The sequence below is a fragment of the Somniosus microcephalus genome, chromosome 3, assembly GCF_052327205.1.
Source record: "Somniosus microcephalus isolate GS21.2 chromosome 3, FLI_Smic_1.0, whole genome shotgun sequence".
In the NCBI taxonomy this organism is placed as follows: Eukaryota; Metazoa; Chordata; class Chondrichthyes; order Squaliformes; family Somniosidae; genus Somniosus; species Somniosus microcephalus.
Window position 1 is genome coordinate 49,333,548 of NC_140989.1, and position 25,678 is coordinate 49,359,225.

Below are 25,678 nucleotides of genomic sequence, written 5' to 3' on the forward strand. Positions count from 1 at the left end.
TTGTGACATAATGGGGCGTTCACTGCTGTGGCGGGGCGGAATCCTGATTGGAGAGATTCAAACATGGAGTTGTGGGAAAAATGGGCATGGATTTGGAAGCAACAACACATTCAAGGACTTCAGAGAGGAAAGGGAGGTTGGAGATGGGCAGTTGTTTGCAAGAATAGTACGGTCAAGGTTTTTTTTGAGGGGTGAGGTGATGGCGAATTTGCAAGGGACATAGTGCCTAAGGAGAGAGAGAAGTTTCCAATATCAGCTAGCATGGGGGCCATGAAGGGAATTTAGATGATCAGTTTCGTGGGAATAGGATTTAGAGAGCCGGAGTTAGGTCTCTTGGACAAGATGAGCTTGGAGAAGGCATGAGGGAGATGGCAGAAAAGCGAGAGAAAGATACTGTTTCTGGGGATTGTGATGGGGTGGGGGAACCGTGGCTTGGCGGGCTTAGGGAATGAAGGGATTTAGCTGAACGGATGGTCTCATTCTTCGTGACAAAGAATTCTATGAGCTCCTCATACTTGTTGATGAGGGAGGGGAAGGAGAGATGGGTTTAAGGAGACAATTGGTAGTGGAGAAAAGAAGCTGGAGGTTATCTTTGCATTCCAGGAGGATCCTTGAGCAGTTTTGGCAGAGGTGGGCAGGGCCTAATGCTCAATGTGGTCCAGCCAGATCTGCCAATGAATGGCTAGACAGTCATGAGTTTGTCAATCTCGGTGGGTATAGGATTTGGATGGAAATCAACATGAGTCCTGGTTCTGGTGGTGCAGCTATCTGTGGTCCTGTAAGCTAGATGCCTCATAAGAATTGTTGCAATTAAACCATCTTGCACAGTGGATTAGCCTGGAAGTACCAAGATAATGTCTATTGTCTTGAAACTTTAGTGTTATGACAATTTCTACTGGTTGACTGGAAACAGATGTTTCCTTCAATCTTCAAGGGTTTGGACACAATGGAGTGCTACTTGGCACATAAACTAATATTGGAACTTAAATTTTAGGAGCATGCCATTTGGCACAAGTATGAATTAATGGTCATCAAATAAGGAGTATTAATTATACCTCTTGATATACAGGAAACTTTCTGGTATGCGGCACTGACGGGACCGAGCTGTTGCCGTCCCATCAAAACTGCCGGACAAACCAGGGCTAATGTTAAAACATCTCCGTATCTAGCAACAAACCCCGTTGCTTAGCAACAGCTTCAAAACAGTCGGCCGTAGCTTGCAAGTGTCTCTGTAGCTAAGCAACAGCTTCAGCTAGACCTTGCAGAGCCTGACTGGAGAAAAAAAGCAAGGAAAAGAAAAAAAACTTATCTGAGCCGACTCCTGAATTTTGCCAGTGGATAGAGCTTTCCGGACATTTAACCTCGGATAAACGAAAGTTTCCTGTAGTCTTCATTCTTTGAAGTTCAACCTCCTTGTAAAGTTTTCTTACTCTTGTGTCTCCAACTTAAATTTTTAAAATATTTTTGTGTCTATTTCACCTTGTAACTACATGGCCTTTTCATGGCATTGCTGCCCTCAAGAATGGAATTGTGATTACACGATGAGGCCTTTACTTTAATATGGATTGGTGATTGCATGATTTGTCTGAACTGTGAGGATGAAATGCTCTTCAAAAGGGAGTGTCCTATGATTTCTTGAGTTGCAGTGGGTCCCATTCACTTCCTATTGGAAGTTGAAATATATTCGAATAAGACCGAGCTTTAAAAAAAAAAAAAAATTGTGGCTATAAAGAAAAATGCTACTTCTATGACAGTGCATTCTTAATCTAGCATTCATTCTGATGTGTGTATGTTTTAAATTGGTGTGGACTGCATCTTTGATACCGGGGGCTGCAGTTCCTTTGCGTGGTAATTTTAGCGCAAATGTTGAATAACATTTTTACTAAAATTAGCAAATAGAGGAACTTCCCTTTTCCCCAAATTTTTTATTTGGGCTCTTGAAGATTGTGGGGAAAAAATGTCCCCTGTAAACATGGTTGAGTTATGAATTCAAAATTCTACAGAAGGGTCAAAAGCAATTTCAGTTTTTAAAAATGAATTGCATGCAGGCAAGGTGAGCAAATAATAGAGTTGGGAACATAAACCGATGCTGTTTGCAGTCTACAGAATTGAAAATTCATTTTGGCTAAGCACTGTTCCTCTGTCTGGCATGCACTGTTTTATTATCCTACATGGATATTGTTAAAACATTTTAAAATAATTTTTATTTATATAATTTTACATATTTTATATATCCTTTGCCTCTTCATTTGCCACATGTATGTTTCCAAGAAGTTGTGCTAATTGGGTGTAGGACCTATTGATAGATATTTTGCAAATAATGAACTGTAGAATATGCAAACCATATATAGCTGGTAAGCTTTTAAAAAGCAGTTTCCAAAAATAGTATTGTGATGTCTTAAGCTATTTGCAATCCTAGAAACTCCTCTGTTGGAATGAGGAAAAATAGACTCTGCCTATTCAGGCAGGTCAGAAACTTCTATACAAAATGCGCAAGCTTGCTGCATGAAGAAAAGGGGATTGTCTTGCAAAGGAAATGTTCATTGTTATCGCCATGTGAAATTTAAGAAATGCTCATTTGTTAACACATGCTTCCACCACCTTATTCTTAAGGGGGAAGATATTAACAAGGAGCAGTACCTGGAAGAGTAAATTTCAAGTACTTTCTTTCCAGAAAGAGCTTTAAAAAATACTGAACTAGTCTCTCTCAAAGGAGAGTCCCTTTTATCAAAGAAATGGTGCTACTGAATTTGAGCCCTGGTATGACGTGAAATTTTCAGTTCTGTGCTGATCTCCATCCAGCTGAGTGCATTTTAAGGTGATCAGCAGGTCCATTGGATGTATGATATGAACAGGCCTTTCTCTATGAAGCTACATTTTAACTGGAAAAACTAAGCATGTCGCCCTCAGAGCACACTGGCTCAAAGCTCTTTTTAAAAGTTGTTTGAGAGGAGGATCCTCTTTGGTGATTTAAAAAAAAAGTGGATTTTTTAAAAGAAAATTAACTTAAAAAAAAAGTAGTTAATTTTCTTTTTTGACCTTTTATATTTACTGAAAAAGGTAAATTTCCACAGCATGGAAGATTTCTGTGTATTTTAGGTGTGGAAGGGGCAACCTTTAATGGTCTGTGTAACTATCGATAATGGGCAAGATTAAGATACAGCTGTGACCATGTATGCAGTCAAAAATGTTGATAGGCATTGAAAATATTTGTAAAGACTATTTCAGCAAAGGCTGTTTAGATAACAAAAATGGCTGGCAAAACCCAATGGCTGCAATAATAAATGTGTATATGGGTAACTTGGTCTTTAGCCAAGTGGTGCAGGCGAAATGCATGTGGTGCTGCATGAGATGCTTGTGGGGAGGTGGCCCTATTTACACTCCAGGGTAACCTCCCTATAGAAAGCCTTTAACAAGGTACTACACAGGACACTATTGGAGAAGATTAGTGGCTTGGAATTAAGGAAAGGGTAGCAAATTGGATTAAAACAGATGCAGGAAACTTTCTGGTATCCAGCACGGACGGGACCGACGTGTTGCCGGTTCATCAACAATTCTGGATAACCGAACGCTATAGTAAAGGATACGGAGCTCGTATAAAGCAACAAACCCTGTTGCAGCTTCAAAACAATCGGCACAAATTGCAAGCGTCTCTGTAGCTTAGCAACAGCTTCAGCTACACCCTTGCACAGCAACAAATCAATTAAAAAAGTAACTAAAAGTAAAAAAAAGTTACCTGAACCGACTCCTGAATTTTGCCGGTGGATAGAGCGTTCCGGTTATTTAGGGGCTGGTTAATCGAACGTTTCCTGTATTAGGAACTAAGGGCACTTTAAGAGTGCTTGGAAGTGGATATTAGTGTTCTGGGACTGTGTCTGCTCATCTGTGATTTGATTATAGAGTAGATGGATTCAGCCACAATTTTGTAGACAATACTAAACTAGTAGGCATAGTAAATAATTCTGAGGACCAAAGGAAGCTGCAAGGGGATATCAATAAAATGATAAAATGGGCAGAAAAGTGGCAGATTCAATATCTGCAAAATGCCAGGTGATATACTTTGGTACAAAAAATATAAGTAATAATTCTATTTCAAGTGGAAGAAAGTTTAATGATGTGGAAGAGCAGAGGGATTTGGGATTCATTCTAAAATGTGTTCCCACTTTGACCTAAATTCTCAGTCCCACCATCATTTGTAAAAATTGGTACAAAATGTTATGTATTCCATTTATGCCAATCTATCTTGGAATAGGTGAGATCACCCATTATTATTGCGTTCTTGTACTTGCACATACCTCAGAGCGATCAGCAGATCTCTCCCTCTAGTGGTCTGTAATGCACACAGATAATTGTACTGTTTCACTTTCGATTCCTTAACTCCGTCCATACAGATTTTGTCATAAAACAACACCAGAGCAGTTAACGCTGTGATATAATCCTTTATTAATATTTTGTCATCCCACCCCTTTGTCCATCTCTCCTGAAAATGTTATTACATGAAATATTAGGTTCACAATTCTGTTATGTCTGCATTATCGCAATATATCCTATCCCTGCATATTTATTGATGCTCCTAACTCACCAGTGTTGTTTTGGATGCTTTGTGTATTCACATAAGTACCACTCAATCCTGACTCCAATTATTTGGAGCGTTGAGTTATTCTTTTAACTGCTTGTTTACTTTAAGTTTTTGATATCATAGGAACAATAATAGGCCATTTAGCCCCTTGAGTCTGTTCTGCCATTCATAAGATCATAGCTGATCTGTGACCTAACTCCATATTCCTGCCCTTTGCCCCATATCCCTTAATGCCTTTGATTAACAGAAATCAATCAATCTCAGATTTAAAATTAACAATTGACCCAGCATCAACTATTTGTGGAAGAGGGTTCCAAGCTTCTACCACTCTTTGCATATAGAAGTGTTTCCTTTATATATCCCTTTACCTTTCCACAATAGTGTTTTTATTTCTCACTACCTCAAAGCCTTTTCCGTTTCCTTTTTCTTCTAGAAGTATTTTTCAGTATTTTCTTGGCTAAACCATCTGCATCTATTCTACCAGCTTATTAATACTGCTCTATCTAGTCACAATACTAGACTTTTCCTACCCCAACCGTATTAGTTTAAATCATCCCCCACTGCACTGTTGTAAGAAACTGGGTTCAGAGTTTAAGTTCTGTGGTAAGGTAGAATGAGATAACCGCAGTAAGTAAAAATGGCCACAAACTTAGTGGCTGAAATGGCTGATCCTCAAATCTAATTGCCCTAGCCACATCAATGAGCCATATCACTTGCTTACATTTATTAAACTCGGTTAATGCGAATACTGTGTAAGCAAAATGATTACACATTTCTCGGTATTTTGTTTACATTGTCAAAATGTATATTCAAACTGAGTCAAAGGGTTTAATTTTGGGAACAAATACTTATTTGGTACTTATTTTCTGGAGCGGGCACAATTTATGATGAAATCACTTTGTAAATAGTTTATAGGACGGTCCTCCAAGTATAGACTGCAGCTACAAATGTAATATTTTGACATTTCTCTGCTTCCTCCCAGTGAGTTGGTTCAATCGGCACAGCATACCCCACTGACTTTTCAAGCTCAATGTAAATTGATCCTTACTGCAGGCTGTTAGTTAAACTGCAGTTCTTAATATGCTCAACAGGCATATCTGGTCACCTTCACTGTTTTCAATTACAAATTTCTTTGAAAATGTATTTACAGAATGGAACACAAGCGGGTAAATATTTCAGAGTACAGTCAGACGTGGTTTATTGAAAGTTAATTAACTGAATATGTAGAAATTGGAACGATTTTATCTAAGTTCCTATTATAGATCTATACTTGATACGAAAAACTGGTGCTCCAAATCTGAATGGCATCAACCCGATGCCAATCAAGTTCTCATTGTTCTTTGCTCATTAAATTTCAGAAGGGTTTTAATCCTTTTAAAATATTATCTGAAAGGAAAGGTTACTTTTGATGTCACTTCATGTATTGTCTGTAGAGCAGACGAGCTGATGTGCCATCAGTTGGACATCCCTTTTTGAAAGTTGCCACAAGGATTAGCTATCAGTTTACCAGATCGAGTGGAGTTCATCTTTCTGTTTTCTTTCACTGCCCTCTTCCAAATATGCAAAACTCTTGACATCAAAGAAAAATTGGTAGGTTAATAACACCAGAGCATCCTTATGTATCTGCTATCCTATGAACCCACAATGTTATGCAGCATGGAGACATTGATGGGTGAAAATGGAGGGGTTGAGAGAGAACTCATTTTACGCTAAAATAGTGCAATATACTATTCTCGCTTGTGGGAATAGAACATGTATTTAATTTGGAAATTGTAGACCTTTTACTTTGTATGATTGCAATTGCATGCTTTGAGTTAGTTATTGACTTTTTTACTGTCTCCTAGGGTGCTTCCACTTCAGCGTCAGAAAATTTTGGTCATAGAGCTAAGCGTGCAAGAGTGTCAGGAAAGTTACAAGACCTTCCAGGTAAGCAAATTTTGTACCCTGATAAAAACGGGGCAAATATGTACTTTTACATTTGACAAAACAGTTTAAAAATGTACTTTCATAATTCCTTTTATTCTGATCCATTTTAGTCCTTTTTTTTCTTTGCTGGAGTGAGGTTTTTTATGTGACCAAGAAGCTACTTTTGACTGATTTATTTTCCTGTGGTCTGTAGAACATTGAGGGGGTGGGGCGGGGGGGGAAGCATAGTAAAACCTCAGAGTAAATGTATGGCATGGTTCTAGGTTATCCAGATTGTGAAGGCCCTTGGTTCAATTGCTATTCTGTGCTAATCTCACTTGGGGCGGTGATGGTGCTACAGTTATTGGGCTGACTGTCCCTGGGTCAGAATTGGGAACGACGAGTGGAGGTTCCTGCTTCTGTTGTCCAGTGCCCCTTGCTGGAAAGTCGCATGAAGGCGGCAATGATTTGGTTATGATGTTGGTCGTCATCTCCTTTCTTCTGCCCCTTAATCAAATAGGACATGGAGGCTCAAAATCTAAGCGCATGTATAAGAATATAAAAGTCAAGGATGAGAAAAGGTAGATTGGTCCAAATAGTTACTACTTTGTGAGGGTTGCCATTGGCAATGGAATTGTAGTACCTTTTCGGAGAAGAGCAGTTGGGGTAGAACATTGGGTGAATCTGATTTTTAAAAATGCATTAACTTTTATGTTACATAATTGTATTTCGTCAGAGTTCAGGTTCATAAGATTTATTAAAGTGAACAGAACTGCCAACCATAAGAACATAAATAGGAGCAGGAGTAGGCCATTCGGCCCTTCGAGCCTGCTCCGCCATTCAATAAGATCATTTAGATCTTCTACCTCATCTCCACTTTCCTGCACTATCCCCGTATCCCTTGATTCCCTTAATATTCAAAAATCTATTGATCCCTGTCTTGTATATACTCAACGACTGAGCCTCCACAGCCCTCCGGGGTAGAGAATTCCAAAGATTCACCACCCTCTGAGTGAAGAAATTTCTCCTCATCTCAGCCCTAAATGGCTGACCCCTTATTCTGAGACTGTGACTCCTGGTTCTAAACTCCCCAGCCAGGGAAAACATCCTCCCTGCAGCTACCCTGTCGAGCCCTGTAAGAATTTTGTATGTTTCAATGAGATCACCTCTCATTATCTAAACTTTAGAAAATATAGGTCTAGTCTACTCAATCTGTCCTCATAGGACAAATCCCTCCATCCCAGGAACCAGTCTGATGAACCTTTCTTGCACTCTCTCTATGGCAAGTATATCCTTTCTTAGGTAAGGAGATCAAAACTGTACACAATACTCCAGGTGTGGTCTCACCAGGGCCCTATATAATTGCAGTAAGACGTCTTTACTCTTATACTCAAATCCTCTTGTAATAAAGGCCAGCATACCATTTTGTTTTCCTAATTGCTTGCTGTACCTGCCTGTTAACTTAGTGATTTGTGTACAAAGACACCCAGGTCCCTCTGAACACCAACATTTCCCAATCTCTCTCCATTTAAAAAATACTCTGCTTTTCTATTTTTCCTGCAAAAGTGGCTAACTTCACATTTCTCCACATTATATTCTATTTGCCATGTTCTTACCCACTCACTTAACCTGTCTATATCCCCTTGAAGCCTCCTTGCATCCTCCTCACAACTTACATTCCCACCCAGCTTTGTATCATCAGCAAACTTGGATATATTACATTTGGTCCCCCTCATCCAAATCATTGATGTGGATTGTGAATAGCTGAGGCCCAAGCACTGATCCTTGCAGTACCCCACTAGTTACAGCCTGCCAATCCGAAATTACCAGTTTATTCCTACTCTGTTTTCTGTCCGTTAACCAATCCTCAATCCAGGCTAGTATATTACCCCCATCCCATGAGCTCCAATTTTGTTTAATAACCTTTTGTGTGGCACCTTATCGAATGCCTTCTGAAAATCCAAATACAGCACATCCGCTGGTTCCCCCTTATCTGTTCTACTAGTTACAACCTCAAAAAACTCTCAATAGATTTGTCAAACATGATTTCTGTTTCATAAATCCGTGTTAACTCTGTCCAATCCTATTTTTATTTTCTAAGTGCCCTCTTACCACATCCTTAATAATAGATTCTAGCATTTTCCCTACTACTGATGTCAGGCTAACTGGTCTTTAGTTCCCTGTTTTCTCTCTTCCCTCCTTTCTTAAATAGTGGAGTTACATTTGCTTCCTTCCAATCCACAGGAACCATTCTAGAATCTATGGAATTTTGGAAAATGACATCCAATGCATCCACTATCTCTATAGCCAACTCTTTCAAAACCCTAGGATGTAGGCCATCAGGTCATAGAAACATAGAAGGTAGGAGTAGGCCATTCGGCCCCTCGAGCCTGCTCAGCCATTCAATGAGATCATGGCTGATCATCCAAATTCAGTACCCTGTCCCTGCCTTCTCCATATCCCTTGATCCCTTTAGCCTTAAGAAATATATCCAACTCCTTGAATATATTTAATGAATTGGCCTCTACTGCCTTCTTTGGTAGAGAATTCCACAGGTTCACCACTCTGGGTGAAGAAATTCCCCCTCATCTCTGTCCTAAATGGCTTATCCTTAGACTGTGACCCCTGGTTCTGGAATCCCCGACCATCGGGAACATCCTTCCTACATCTAGTCTGTCTAGTCCTGTTAGAATTTTATAAGTTTCAATGAGATCCCCTCTCATTCTTCTAAACTCCAGCGAGTGCAAGCCCAATCGACCCAATCTCCTCATACGTCATTCCTGCCATTCCAGGTATCAGCCTGGTGAATCTTCGCTGAACTCCTTCCATGGCAAGAACATCCTTCCTCAGATAAGGTGACCAAAACTGCACACAATACTCAAGGTGTGGTCTCACCAAGGCCCTGTACAACTGCAGCAAGACATCCTTGTTCCTGTACTCAAACCCTCTCGCTACGAAGGCCAACATGCCATTTGCCTTCTTAACCGACTGCTGCACCTGCATGCTTACCTTCAGCGACTGGTGCACAAGGACGCCCAGGTCTTGTTGCACTTGCCCTTCTCCCAATCTATTGCCATTCAGATAATCTGCTTTCCTGTTTTTGACACCAAAGTGGATAACCTCGCATTTATCCACGTTATATTGCATCTGCCATGCTTCTGCCCAATCACCCAACCTGTCCAAATCATACTGGAGTTTCTCAGCATCCTCCTCACAGCACACACGCCCACCCAGCTTTGTGTCGTCTGCAAACTTGGAGATATTACATCTAGCTCCATCGTCCAGATCATTCATTCATATGTATATATTGTGAATAGCTGGGGTCCAAGGACCGATCCCTGCGGTACCCCACTAGTCACTGCCTGCCACTCGGAAAAAGAGCTGTTTATTCCAACTCTTAGCTTTCTGTCTGCCAACCAGTTCTCTATCCAAGTCAATACTTTGCCCCCAATCCCATGTGCCTTAACTTTACACGCTAATCTCTTATGTGGGACCTTATCGAAAGCCTTTTGAAAGTCCAAATACACCACATCCACTGGTTCTCCCTTATCTATTTTACCAGTTACATCCTCAATCATGGGAATTTATCGCTTTCAGTCCCATTAATTTCTGCAGTACTACTTTTTTACTAATACTAATATATTTCAGTTCCTCATTCTCGCTGGACCCTTGGTTGTCCAATATTTGCAGGAAGTATTTTGCGTCTTCCGTGAAGACAGACACAAAGTATTTGTTTAATTTCTCTGCCATTTCCTTATTCCCCATTTTAATTTCTCTTGTCTCAGCCTGTTAGGGACCCACATTTACTTTTGCTGATCTTTTCCTATTTACATACGTATAGAAGCTTTTACAGTCTGTTTTTATGTGTCACGCTAGTTTGCTCTCTTTCTATTTTCCCTTTATCAATTTCTTGGTCCTCCTTTGCTGAATTCTAAAATCCTCCCAATCCTCAGGCTGACTACTCTTTTTGGCAACATTATAAGCCTCTTCCTTTGATCTAATACTATCTTTAACTTCTCTTGTGCCTTAAAGGAATGTATATTTGTTGTAAATTATGTATTAATTCTTTAAATGCTAACCATTGCTCGTCCACTGTCATACCTTTTAATGTAGTTTCCCAATCTACCTTAGCCAACTCGCCCCTCATACCGACATAGCTTGCTTTGTTTAGATTTAAGACCGTAGTTTAGGATTTAACTAAGTCACTTTCAAACTCGACATAAAATTTTATCATATTATGGTCACTCTTCCCTAAGGGCCCCTTCACTACAAGGTTATTAATTACCCTTTCTCATTGCACAACACTAGATCTAAAATAGCCTGTTCCCTAGTTGGTTCCTCAACATACTGATCTAGAAAACTATCTTGCATACATTCCATGAATTCGTCCTCCACACTATTACTGCAAATTTGGTTTGCCCAGTCGATATGTAGATTAAAGTCCCCCATGATCACTATTACCCTTGTTACATGCGCCTCTAATTTCTTGATTTATACTCTGCCCTACATTACAACTACTGTTTGGGGGCCTATAAACAACTCCCACCAATGTTTTCTGCCCCTTGCTGTTTCTTGGCTCCACCCAAACCGATTCTACTACTTGATTTTCGGAGCTAAGATCCTTTGGCCTAGAAATTCACTAGCCTTAGCGCCGCTTTTGAGGCGCTAGAGGGACTAGCGCCAGAGTTATGGCCAGTTGAAAAATTCCCTGGGGCCCTAAAGCGGCGTTGCACCGGTAGCGCTGCGCCGGCACCGATGACGCCATCGGTGTGCGCAGCGTCCCGGTTGCCATGCCGACGGGCCCCAGCGCCGAAATTCAGTTGCGGCCGCCTCGCCCGTGGCAGCCGCAACTAAGACTGGCAACAGAGTCCAACATGTGTTTGCGCCGGCGCATTAAAGGCCCCGTGGCGGCCGGCCGCTTTCCCGCCGGCCACCTGCCCGCAGCTCCCTCCCCGGACTCTTCCCCCCCCCCCCCCCCCCCCCGGAACAGATGCAAGCCCGGCACTTGTCCGAGGTGCCGGGCTCATTTTTGAAGAGATTTGCGCGGGCCGCGGCCGGGTGCAGGCAGCTCCTCCTTAACGGAAGGAGGAGGCCTGCACTTCCCGAGCCTGCCGCACCGCAGCAGGCGCCGGAATAGCGCTGCAATGCGGCGCGCTGCGCCAGTTTTCAGGCACTAAAACCCTTCAGTAGCGCCGGCAGCCGTTTGGGCGCGGCGCTACTGAATTTTTGGCGCGCGCAAAGGGACTTAGCGCCGGTGCTAACTTCCGGCGCTAAAGCCCTGGCGCAGCGCAAACTCAATTTCTAGGCCTTTCTCTCTACTGTCTTTATCCCATCCTTTATTATCAGGGCTACCCCGCCTCCTTTTCCATTTTGCCTATCCCTTCTAAAAGTTAAGTATCCTGGAATATTTAGTTCTCATCCTTGGCCACTTTGCAACCGCGTCTCCGTTATGACTATTAGATTAAACCTATTAATTTTTATCTGTGCTATTAATTGATCTATTTTGTTGTGAATGCTTCGCACATTCAGATATAGTGCCTTCAGTTTCAACTTATTTCTCTTTTTTTCCCTGATGTCACCGTAGTCACTGATGCCTGCTCTCTGTCCCGTCCTAGCCCACTCTGCTTATTTTTACCCAAAACTCTGCTCTAGAGCCTTGATATTTCTCTCGCTGCTTTTAAATTTACTCTTTCCTGAATCCTCCTGCCCCCCATTCATTAGTTTAAAGCCCTGCCTACTATCCTAGTTTTTCAGTTCGCCAGTATTAAACCAACATAAAACTATTCTAGCGTCGGTATATCCTACAAAGGTCAGTGAAAAGTACAATATTTTGGTGTGCCTCCAAATGATCAGGACTTAATGGTTTTCTTCCATTTCCCCAAAACCAGCAGTATATCGAACAGTGAAGAAAGGGTTAATTATAGGATTCAACTGAATATCCACAACAGTTAATCAAAAATTAAGCTGGTTAATAAGCATGTGCTCCAGCTAGTCCAGCATGCTGGTTATGAAGGCTTTTTATGTTGACTGGCTCTGGAAAAATGCTGTTAAAGCAGAGACTGTTTTTTGTTGGGTTTGTTGGATGGAATCTTGCATTTTGCACTATTCCTGCAGGTCCTCTGCTATGTCTGAGGAGTGGTGCATATCATTTGATGGATGCTGTAGTGTCGACAGTACATTAACAATGTAAATTGCTCTTATGGTGGCTTTATAAATGTGTATGCACAGTATGGATTAAAACAAGGAAATCTTTGTTCAGTTACAATATCCCACAATTCTTTTATAATCCCCAAGTATTGCAGGACACTGGGGTACTTTGAAGAAGGAAGGGTAACCGGAAATGGACTGCCCTCTGGAGTTTACCATTAACTGATGGCTATTCACAAGTTGCTTTTCTTCTCCGTGGCGGAGTAATTTTTGACCCCATAATTTTTATCTTTGGCTTTAGTTCCAAAAATAATGTTTTGAATAAACCATTCTATGTCTACGCTGGTGTTTATACACCACGCAAGCCTCCTCCCACTCTAATTAACTCTTCCTGCCCAGGCCCCATATCCTTCTCTCTAAAGATATTCCTTCTAAGTTATTTTTGATCTGTTAGTGGCTATCTTGTATTTTCCACATCCATGCTATTGAACCCCTTTGTAATTTTAAAGGCCTCTATCGGGTCTCTTCTTTGTCTTTTCTTTTCCAGAGAAAATAACTCCAACCTGCTCACTATTTCCTGATAGTTGAATGTGCTCAATTCTGGTAACATCCTTGTAAATCTTTTCTGTACTTTCTTCCAGTGCTTCAATATTCTTTTTGCAGTTTGGACACCAGAACTGTATACAGTGCTCCAAGTGTGGTCCAACCAATGTTCTATTTACATTTAACGCTACCTCCCTGCTTTTGTATTCAGTTGCTCCAAAAATGTACCCCAATATATTTTATTTGCACTATTTATGGCCATATCAAATTGTGTAGTTATTTTTAGTGATTTATTTATCTGTATTCTCGGATCTCTTTGCTCTTCTACATCATTTAGTTTCTTACCGTCCAAGGAATAAGTGGGCTCTTTACTACTCCTACCAAGTTGAACCACCTCACATTTTGCCATATTGAATCTTATTTATCATTAATTCACTGACTCTGAAAGCCTGTTTATGTCTCCTGGACTTTTGTGCAGTCCTCCATGTCTCAATGTTCCTTGCAGGTCTCTTTGTTCCTACTTGGTTTAAGTGTAGCCCATTTTTATTCTGGATGGATTCCCAGTTGTTTCTGAAGGTAGAATTGTTCTTGCCATACTGTCAGTTACCTGTCCCCTTAATATTCCATCCACCCTTCCTCAATATATACTGCTCTAGCTACAGGAAGACAGCTCACCACCCTGAAGATATTTTGCTTATGACACAAGTAGATATCCACTTTCCTGAGCATAGAATTGCTTACGACTACAATTTCTCTGTGACCTGCAAACTGCTTTTACCCAAGTGTTACTCATTGGTTTTCTAGCTATTTTTACTTCTGGGACCTTGTATTCTGCAATGTTGGACAGTGCCTGGTATCTGTTCACTAATCAATCTTTTTGGTAGTTTTGCAGAGCTTTCTACATTTCTTTCGTTTGTCAATCCATCTAGTGTCTCTATTAACCTGGCTTCTTCAGGCATTTGTTCCTCTGTCATGACGACACTGTTCCTAATGGTACTGGTCTCCATCTCCAATCCTTCAACGTTTATTCTCAAAGTCTGATGCTAACTTGGCCATATTTATCTTACCAGTGATAACTCACTTACTAAATCTAATACTGTCCCCTCAGTTCTGTCTGCTCTTGTAAGTTCCTGTGCCTTGGTGTCTACAACCACAATTATTTCATTAAAGGTACTGATTAACAGACAATTTTCACATTTCTTTAGTCCTCTTGTGTCTCTGTGTCTCGTTTGTCAAAATTCCACAGCAGACTTGCCTGCTGGTCTCCATTTTTGTTTTTCTTCTCTCTCCTGAATCTTCTGTTGCCTTTTCTGGTTTCATTTTTTTTTTTTAAATCCCAGATGCTTCCTTTTGATTTTTCATTTATCTGTTGTGCCCTTTTAATTTTTACTTTTTTGTTTCCCTGAGGTATTTATTTTGGCTTATTTTGGGTGATCCTCTTAGTCACCTATTTCACACACATGCTCTCTTTCACCTTATTTTTTCTACGCTGCGCTCTAAACTTGGGTGCTTTTTAAAATCTGCTTCTGCTTGTGTTTCTCAAAGAAAATAGCTAGAGTTACTGATCCATGTATCTGTTAATTCATCTGTTTACTGAAACTTCATGCTGTTTGGAGGCTTTCTAAAATCGAGCACTCCCAATGACAAAGCATTGCCCCGTCACAGTTTACCTTGTTACCGCATTAGATGGTTCTCGATGGAGTCTGTGGTCCTTTTTGAATTACTCCTGCCAGTGTTTGGCTTCTTTGGCATCTCTGCACCCCTATGTTTAATGCTTTTTTCCAAGCCTGTAAGGATTGACTGGAACGTATGGTCACAGGTGTAATCCCCCCATACTTGACGGGGGTACCAGGTGCATCTCTGACCGAATGAGATACCCACTTGTAAGGGAACTGGGTTGAGGGAAAGTGGGTGATACAGCAATCTGCCTGGCACAACAATCAATTAAAACTGTAGCCAAAAAGGTTAGCTGTGGAACACTCAAGTGTGTATTTCATCTTTGCCAATTGGAAGTTCTGTTCTAATGATTTCACATGGCCAATGTTGCAGTTTTCATAAATGCTTGTGCCAGCACTGCAGAATAGTGGTCAAAAATCAGCCGAAAACTTCACCTCCATTTACTACTGTAAAATGTGAAACTACAAGCGCCAAGTGGTCCCAGGCGTAAACTAGCCACATCTTATGGATTCCAGCATGAAGTCACTGCATAGGTAAGATGATCCCAGGAGCTCTGATTCTAGATTTGGATTCATGTGGTAAAATCATTTGCTGTTGTAGATTAATGAGTAACTGTGGGTTGAGGATTCTGAATTGCTCTGGGCTCTTGCTCAGATACTGCTTGGTTGAATTTGGAATAAACTGTCCGAGTCCCCTGAGTTTCAGTTCATTTGCTTTCTTTCCTAGTGGAGTCATTCCATAAGAGAAATAGATTCTATTCTGTCGGATTAAACAATCAGACAGGAAGGTGGTGTTTTCCTTGAGCAGTGGACAAATTCCCACCTTGTTACACAGATCCTGCTCTCCAACAATGAACTCTAACAGTATTTTAGAGAATGCTGTATATGTGCTTCTTATAAACTGATGGTTATACTTTTGCTTAACAGTCATCCATATCTTAGATTTAGATACTTTAAAAAAAAAAAAAAAAAAGAATTCGGAAATGAGGTATGTATGTTGAAGGCTACTAAGTAGAGCTTCCATCTGATATATGCCCTTATGAATAATCTGTAGTCTAATATCTTTTAAATTCTCCGGCAGATAAATCTGGTATAAATGCCAGTCTTTCATGGACAACACATCATGCTGTACTAGAACCAAGCCCAATGTTAGTTACCTATTCAAATGTATTTTGGTGTTGCAGAACTTCTTTTTTAAATTAAGGAATGAAATTAAACACCATAGCAATATGCTGAGTGAACTTTGTCAGCAAGACATATGGGGCTAGAAATTGACCACCTTAGCGCCTCCGGGGCCGGCGAGATGAACGACTCCTGCGATATTCGGTGAGAGGTTTGTGGCGACAGTAAGACTTCGCGCCACGATCTTCATCACCCGGAGATCGTGACGTCATTGCCGTGCGCAGTGCCCTGGACCCGAACTTCGGTTCCGCTCCCTGCAGCATCGCCGGGTGATTACACTGATAGCTGCAGGAAGCGTTAATCGGGAGGCCGGGCGCTTCGGGGGTGTAAGTTAAAGGGGAGGTTGCTGAGGTAAGTACGTAAACTTCTGAAATGGTTTTGCATAGAAGATAGGAGCAGGAGTAGGCCATTCGGCCCCTCGAGCCTGCTCCGCCATTCAATTAGATCATGGCTGATCATCCAAATTCAGTACCCTGTTCCTGCCTTCTCTCCATATCCCTTGATCCCTTTAGCCTTAAGAAATATATCCAACTCCTTCTTGAATATATTTAATGTATTGGCCTCTACTGCCTTCTGTGGTAGAGAATTCCACAGGTTCACCACTCTCTGGGTGAAGCAATTCCTCCTCATTTCTGTCCTAAATGGCTTACCCCTTATCCTTAGACTGTGACCCCTGGTTCTAGACTCCCCTGCCATCGGGAACATCCTTCCTGCATCTAGTCTGTCTAATCCTGTTAGAATTTTATAAGTTTCAATGAGATCCCCTCTCATTCTTCTAAACTCCAGCGAGTATAAGCCCAATCGACCCAATCTCTCCTCGTACATCATTCCTGCCATCCCAGGTATCAGTCTGGTGAATCTTCGCTGCACTCCTTCCATGGCAAGAACGAACATCCTCAGATAAGGCGTCCAGGAAGGAGCGCTAAACCCAATTTCATGAAACCTGGGACTCATTAGCGTCTGGCACTAAGTTTCCCAGCTTTCAAAAGTTACCGCCCCCAAACGGGGCGATAATGAATTTCTTCCCCATGGGCTCAGTTATCCCAATAGCAGAATTATGCAAAGTGAAGATTGATACAAAATAGTTAATAAAATGGAAAATAAGAGTCTATTGAGGATCTGGAGCAAACTTTTCAGATGTAGAATGTCATATACAAATAAATTTTCTGTTCTGCATTTCACCTTTTAATAGCATCACCAGCAGAACAATATCTTCAAGTAAAACTACCAGATGAGGTAGTTATGAAGATCTTCTCGTACCTGCTTGAACAGGACCTTTGCAGAGCAGCTTGTGTGTGTAAGCGCTTCGGTGAACTAGCTAACGATCCAATTTTATGGTAAGTACACCTTGATTTTGCTGCAGTCATTCTACAATTTGTTCTTGCCCTTTCTAAGTTTTTAAAAGCAATCCAGTTTAAATTATGAAATTAGACATTTCTCCTAGTATATCTCTGGCAGATAAATCTGGTATAAATGCCATAGTCTTTCATGGACAACACCTCATGCTGCACTAGATCCAAGCCCAATGTTAGTTACCTATTTAAACAAAAAAATACCAATTTGAATTGCTAACGTCAAAATCAAATTACTTTGGCATGCAAATATGGCTATTTTAAGACATGTCATTTTTATCTAAAATTGTATGTTTAATTTATTTCCAGAATTAAAGTAGATTTTCATTTGTCTTTTGCATTAATAGTAAGGAAATACAATTTTGTTTAGAAACACGTCCATCTACATTTGGAATTTTAAATATTTTCGTTGAAACTTGAACGTTCACCTGAAGCTGAGAATAAATAACCTTGAGGTCTGTGTATATTGCTTGGGAGTAGGGAAGAAGGAGAACGCCTGATCATCAAGGAGCTAAACTCTTACAGGGGCCTTCTCACAGCTGGTTTCCCCAGTTGTAGGCAGAAATTAAAGGTCATTTTTTAAACACATTTTGCCTGTCACGGACTAGTTTGAGGGGGGCCACTGTACAAATCATTCAAAAACATTGCTCTTTCAAGGAGTGAAGGATAAATTCATTAGAAAAAGTATTTTTTATTAAGGGATACCATTTGAAAATGCAGGCATTTTCAATTGTACCAATTAATTATCTTCCCTCCTGGTTCCCACTGTTTCAGATTTAAATTACTCCATGTCCTCCTTAGGTGAACATAGATAAGTTTGTGTGGATACGAATAGTAAAATTGAGAGAGCTTGATATTGTACTGTATGCTTTGAGTCCAATATTTTTAAAACTAACCCATATTTATAATCCATCTTCTTTTGCCCACAAGAGCTCTAGGCAACATTTCTCCTGTAAAGTTCAATAGATAAAATAAGTATTAAATAACTAATTTTACTTAGAATAAAATAGGTTTTTAGAAACAGCCAATCATTCAGTTTCTGTAGATTACCCTTCCCCTTATTGGGTGCAGATATTAGCTCTACCATTTTCCCAAACCTGCTTGATAATCTAAAAGTGGTGCCATACATGTTATTAATCTGCTGATGTGTCATTTGATTAGTGGTCACTGAAATCTTTTGGCTTTGCAAAATGTATGGTAACCCTGTTCTTTTAACCCTGGATGATTTAATTTGCAGGTGACTTCAGTTTAAATCTGTAATTTGTTGTAGTAGGATTCACAGGTAATATGGATATAGTTGAGAACTTTCAAACGCTATGTAAAAAAAGTGTGCAATTTTCAACCTGGCTGAAAGAAGAGCAGGAATGGCAGCTCAACACTGGTTACAGGGTTTTCGGATGAGATAGAGGGGGATTAATAAAGGAGGGGGGTCATAATATTGGTTAAAGAGACAATCACATCTGTGAGGAGGGATGATATGTTGGAAGGATCACCAAATGAGGCCATGTGGGTTGAACTGAAGAACAAAAAATGGCATCACACTGCTTGGAGTGTACTGTAGATTCCCAAGTAGTCGGAGGGAGATGGAAGAGCAAGTATGTAGGCAAATTTCTGAGAAGTGCAAAAACAATAGGGTAGTAATAGTAGGGGATTTCAACTACCCTAATATTGACTGGGATAGAATCGGTGTAAAAGGTGTGGAGGGTGCAAAATTCTTTTAAAAAGTTCTCCTGAATGCATTTTGTCAGTACATAACAAGCCCAACAAGAGAGGGGGCGGTTCTGGACTTTGTTTTAGGGAATGAAGCTGGGAAGTTGGAAGGGGTATCCGTGGGAGAGCATTTTGGTGGTAGTGATCATAATTCAGGGAATGAAGCTGGACAATTGGAAGGGGTATCCGTGGGAGAGCATTTTGGTGGTAGTGATCATAATTCAGTTAGATTTAGTGTAGTTATGGAAAAGGACAAAGATATACCAGGATTAAAAGTTCTCAACTGGGGAAAAGCTACTTTTACTAAGCTGAGATGCGATTTAGCAAAAGTGAACTGGAAAGTTACTTGAAGGTAAATCAGTGACAGAGCAGTGGGAGGCATTCAAGGAGTAGATAGTGAGGGTTCAGAGCAAATATGCTCCCACAAAGAAAAAGGGTGGGACTCCCAAACCTAGAGCCCCCTGGATGTCATGGGGCATACAGGGTAGGATAAGGCAAAAAAGGAAAATTTGTCAGATACCAAGAGGTAAATACTACAGAAAGCCTAGAGGTGTATAGAAAGTGCAGGAGTGAAATTAAAAAGAAAATTAGGAAAGCAAAGAGAGGGCATGGAAAAACATTGGCAAGTAAATTCAAGGAAAACCCAAAGATGTTTTATAAATACATTAAGAGCAAGAGGTTAACTAAAGGGCCTATTAGAGACCAAAAAGGTAACGTGTGTGGAGGTGGAAGACACAGGCGTGGTTCTTAATGAATACTTTGTCTGTCTTCACAGAAGAGAGGGGCGATGCAGATATTGCAGTTAGAGGTGTAGTGTGAAATATTAGATGGGATAAAGATAGTGACCGAGGAAGTATTAAGGGGTTTAGCATCTTTGAAAGTAGGGAAATTGCCAGGCCCGGATGAAATGTATCCAAGCTGTTAAGAGAAGCAAGGGAGGAAATAGCAGAGACTCTGACCATCATTTTCCAATCCTCTCTGGCTACAGGTGCTGTGCCGGAGGACTGCTAATGATGTACCATTGTTTAAAAAGGAAGAAAGGGATAGACCAAGTAATTACAGGCCAGTCAGCCTAACTCGGTGGTGGGAAAAAATTCTGAGGGACAGTATTAATCATCATTTAGAAAGGCACGGATTAATCAGGACAGTCAGCATAGGTTTGTTAAGCGAAGGTCGTGTCTGACTAACTTGATTGAATTTTTTGAGGAGGTAACGAGGAGGGTGGATGAGGGTAGTGTGTTTGATGTAGTCTACATGAATTTTAGCAAGGCTTTTGACAAAGTCACAAAAGTAAAAGCCTATGGGATCCAAGGGCTAGTGGCAAGTTGGATCCAAAAATTGGCTGTGGCAGGAAGCAAAGGGTAATGGTCGACAGGTGTTTTTGTGACTGGAAGGCTGTTTCCAGTGGGGTTCCACAGCGCTCAGTACTGGGTCCCTTGCTTTTTGTGGTATATATCAATGATTTAGACTTCAATGTAGGGGGCATGATTAAGAAGTTTGAAAATGATACAACAATTGACCGTGTGGTTGATAGCGAGGAAGAAAGCTGCAGACTGCAGGAAGATATCAATGGACTGTTCAGGTGGGCAGACCAGGGGCTAATAGAATTCAATCCAGAGAAGTGAGGGGTAATGCATTTGGGGAGGGCTAACAAGGCAAGGGAATATGCAATAAATGGTAGGATATTGAGAAGTGTAGAGGAACAGAGGGACCTTGGAGTGCATGTCCACAGATCCCTGAAGGCAGCAGGACAGGTAGATAAGGTGGTTAAGAAGGCATATGGGATCCTTTCCTTTATTAGCTGAGGCATAGAATATAAGAGCAGGGAGGTTATGCTTGAGCTGTATAAACCCCTAGTTAGGCTGCAGCTAGAATACTGTGTGCAGTTCTGGTCACCACAGTACAGGAAGGATGTAATTGCACTAGAGTGGGTACAGAGGAGATTTACCAGGATGTTGCCTGGACTGGAGAATTTTAGCTATAGGGAAAGATTGGATTGGCCGGGGTTGTTTTCTTTGGAGCAGAGGAGGCTGAGGGGAGACTTGATTGAGGTGTATAAAATTATGAGGGACCTAGATAGTGGATAGGCAGGGCCTATTTCCCTTAGAGCGGTCAATAACGAGGGGGCATAGATTTAAAGTAATTGGTAGAAGGATTAGAGGGGAGTTGAGAACTTTTTTCACCCAGAGGGTGGTGCGGGTCTGGAACTCACTGCCTGAAAGGGTGGTAGAGGCAGAAACCCCTCAACACATTTAAAAAGTACTTGGATATGCACTTGAAGTGCTGTAACCTACAGGGCTACAGACCAAGAGCTGGAAAGTGGGATTAGGCTGGATAGCGATTTTTCGGTTGGCATAGACATGATGGGCCAAATGGCTGCCTCCTGTGCCGTAAATTTCTATGATTTAATTGTCTCTAAAATGTTATATATACGACTGAGAAAAAGAGGGTGCATTAGGGGAAGGAGTGGTACTGTGGTGGCGACGGGAGAAATTTGCTGCTCACTAAGGAGGTAATGCTCACAGGCAGGGATAAGCTCAAATTTTTTGGGGTGGGGGGTGCAGGAAACAAGCTTCAACATTTGATTTTGACAGGAGAAAGTAGAGTTTGTGCTTGGGGTAGGAACTACGTCTTTCATTGGTGGGGGGGTTGTTACGGTCACTTTTGTCTTTGGAGATGGGCCACGTTTGTTCTCAACAGGAGGCAGGGAAGCTTTTTTTTCCTCAGTGGAGAGCGGGTGGGAGATTTGTTTAATTTTCTGTTGGGGGAGGGCTTGGTTGTCGTTCAGTTGGCTGGCATAGGTTTGGAATTTCTGTTCAGCGGGGCTGGGTGTTTGTGTATTGATTTCTTCTCTGTGGTGGGGTTACCCTGGTTTAGCCCAGTGCCGGGCTTGGGGTGGGAACGATTGGTTTGGCTATGGGCTAATTGCTGGTGAGTGATGGGGTTGGTATACGCTTTCCTGCTCTGTGGGTGGGGGCTGATGCTAGTAGATCTTCAGTTTAGGGGGGAGGGTTGAAGGGTTTTCTGCATATTTGTGAGTGGAAGGGATGGGGATTTCTACTCGTCCATGGGGGGGTGGAAGGGATGGGGATTTCTACTCGTGCATGGGGGGGTGGAAGGGATGGGGATTTCTACTCATCCATGGGGGGGTGGAAGGGATGGGGATTTCTACTCGTCCATGGGGGGGTGGAAGGGATGGGGATTTCTACTCGTCCAGGGGGGTGGAAGGGATGGGGATTTCTACTCGTGCATGGGGGGGTGGAAGGGATGGGGATTTCTACTCGTGCATGGGGGGGTGGAAGGGATGGGGATTTCTACTCGTCCATGGGGGGGGTGGAAGGGATGGGGATTTCTACTCGTCCGGGGGGGTGGAAGGGATGGGGATTTCTACTCGTCCATGGGGGGGTGGAAAGGATGGGGATTTCTACTCGTCCATGGGGGGGGTGGAAGGGATGGGGATTTCTACTCGTCCGGGGGGGTGGAAGGGATGGGGATTTCTACTCGTGCATGGGGGGAGTGGAAGGGATGGGGATTTCTACTCGTCCATGGGGGGGTGGAAGGGATGGGGATTTCTACTTGTCCATGGTGAGGTGGAAGGGATGGGGATTTCTACTCGTGCATGGGGGGGTGGAAGGGATGGGGATTTCTACTCGTCCATGGGGGGGTGGAAGGGATGGGGATTTCTACTCGTGCATGGGGGGTGGGGGTGGAAGGGATGGGGATTTCTACTCGTCCATGGGGCGAGTGGAAGGGATGGGGATTTCTACTCGTGCATGGGGGGGTGGAAGGGATGGGGATTTCTACTCGTCCATGGGGGGGGGTGGGTGGAAGGGATGGGGATTTCTACTCGTGCATGGGGGGGATGGAAGGGATGGGGATTTCTACTCGTGCATGGGGGGGTGGTGGAAGGGATGGGGATTTCTACTCGTGCATGGGGGGGTGGAAGGGATGGGGATTTCTACTCGTGCATGGGGGGGTGGTGGAAGGGATGGGGATTTCTACTCGTGCATGGGGGGGGGGTGGAAGGGATGGGGATTTCTACTCGTGCATGGGGGGGTGGTGGAAGGGATGGGGATTTCTACTCGTGCATGGGGGGGTGGTGGAAGGGATGGGGATTTCTACTCGTCCATGGGGGGGTGGAAGGGATGGGGATTTCTACTCGTGCATGGGGGGTGGGGGTGGAAGGGATGGGGATTTCTACTCGTCCATGGGGCGAGTGGAAGGGATGGGGATTTCTACTCGTCCATGGTGGGGGGGTGGAAGGGATGGGGATTTCTACTCGTGCATGGGGGGGCGGTGGAAGGGATGGGGATTTCTACTCGTGCGTGGGGGGGGAGTGGAAGGGATGGGGATTTCTACTCGTGCATGGGAGGGAGGTGGAAGGGATGGGGATTTCTACTCGTGCGTGGGGGGGGAGTGGAAGGGATGGGGATTTCTACTCGTGCATGGGGGGGGAGTGGAAGGGATGGGGATTTCTACTTGTGCGTGGGGGGGGGAGTGGAAGGGATGGGGATTTCTACTCGTGCATGGGGCGAGTGGAAGGGATGGGGATTTCTACTCGTCCATGGGGGGAGGTGGAAGGGATGGGGATTTCTACTCGTCCATGGGGGGAGGTGGAAGGGATGGGGATTTCTACTCGTCCATGGGGGGAGGTGGAAGGGATGGGGATTTCTACTCCATGGTGGGGGAGTGGAAGGGATGGGGATTTCTACTCGTCCATGGGGGGAGTGGAAGGGATGGGGATTTCTACTCGTGCATGGGAGGGAGGTGGAAGGGATGGGGATTTCTACTCGTGCATGGGGCGAGTGGAAGGGATGGGGATTTCTACTCGTCCATGGGGGGAGGTGGAAGGGATGGGGATTTCTACTCGTCCATGGGGGGAGTGGAAGGGATGGGGATTTCTACTCGTGCATGGGGGGGGTGGAAGGGATGGGGATTTCTACTCGTGCATGGGGCGAGTGGAAGGGATGGGGATTTCTACTCGTCCATGGGGGGAGGTGGAAGGGATGGGGATTTCTACTCGTCCATGGGGGGAGTGGAAGGGATGGGGATTTCTACTCGTGCATTGTGGGGGGTGGAAGGGATGGGGATTTCTACTCGTCCATGGGGGGAGGTGGAAGGGATGGGGATTTCTACTCGTCCATGGGGGGAGTGGAAGGGATGGGGATTTCTACTCGTGCATGGGGGGAGGTGGAAGGGATGGGGATTTCTACTCGTCCATGGGGGGAGTGGAAGGGATGGGGATTTCTACTCGTGCATGGGGGGAGGTGGAAGGGATGGGGATTTCTACTCGTCCATGGGGGGAGGTGGAAGGGATGGGGATTTCTACTCGTCCATGGGGGGAGTGGAAGGGATGGGGATTTCTACTCGTGCATGGGGGGAGGTGGAAGGGATGGGGATTTCTACTCGTGCATGGGAGGGAGGTGGAAGGGATGGGGATTTCTACTCGTCCATGGGGGGAGGTGGAAGGGATGGGGATTTCTACTCGTCCATGGGGGGAGGTGGAAGGGATGGGGATTTCTACTCGTCCATGGGGGGAGGTGGAAGGGATGGGGATTTCTACTCGTCCATGGGGGGAGTGGAAGGGATGGGGATTTCTACTCGTGCATGGGAGGGAGGTGGAAGGGATGGGGATTTCTACTCGTGCATGGGGCGAGTGGAAGGGATGGGGATTTCTACTCGTCCATGGGGGGGGTGGAAGGGATGGGGATTTCTACTTGTCCATGGGGGGAGTGGAAGGGATGGGGATTTCTACTCGTCCATGGGGGGAGGTGGAAGGGATGGGGATTTCTACTCGTGCATGGGGCGAGTGGAAGGGATGGGGATTTCTACTCGTGCATGGGGGGGGTGGAAGGGATGGGGATTTCTACTCGTCCATGGCGGGGGTGGAAGGGATGGGGATTTCTACTTGTCCATGGGGGGAGTGGAAGGGATGGGGATTTCTACTCGTGCATGGGAGGGAGGTGGAAGGGATGGGGATTTCTACTCGTCCATGGGGCGAGTGGAAGGGATGGGGATTTCTACTCATCCATGGGGCGAGTGGAAGGGATGGGGATTTCTACTCGTCCATGGGGGGGGTGGAAGGGATGGGGATTTCTACTCGTCCATGGGGGGAGTGGAAGGGATGGGGATTTCTACTCGTCCATGGGGGGAGTGGAAGGGATGGGGATTTCTACTCGTCCATGGGGGGAGTGGAAGGGATGGGGATTTCTACTCGTCCATGGGGGGAGGTGGAAGGGATGGGGATTTCTACTCGTGCATGGGGGGAGTGGAAGGGATGGGGATTTCTACTCGTCCATGGGAGGGAGGTGGAAGGGATGGGGATTTCTACTCGTGCATGGGGGGAGTGGAAGGGATGGGGATTTCTACTCGTGCGTGGGGGGGGAGTGGAAGGGATGGGGATTTCTACTCGTGCGTGGGGGGGGAGTGGAAGGGATGGGGATTTCTACTCGTCCATGGGGGGAGTGGAAGGGATGGGGATTTCTACTCGTGCGTGGGGGGGGAGTGGAAGGGATGGGGATTTCTACTCGTGCATGGGAGGGAGGTGGAAGGGATGGGGATTTCTACTCGTGCATGGGGGGAGT

The 25,678-nt window shown here is 43.7% G+C and overlaps 1 protein-coding gene across 4 annotated transcripts in view; it reads left to right on the forward strand.

Moving 5' to 3' along the window:
* Window positions 1–25,678, forward strand: part of fbxo11b (F-box protein 11b) — a 153,061-nt gene that overhangs the window by 78,247 nt on the left and 49,136 nt on the right. For all 4 annotated transcript variants that reach the window (XM_085980364.1, XM_085980365.1, XM_085980366.1 and 1 more), the window contains exons 3-4: window positions 6,424–6,505; window positions 17,225–17,369. In XM_085980364.1, coding sequence (XP_085836490.1) covers window positions 6,424–6,505; window positions 17,225–17,369 — 227 coding nt within the window. The remainder of the gene's footprint in view (window positions 1–6,423; window positions 6,506–17,224; window positions 17,370–25,678) is intronic.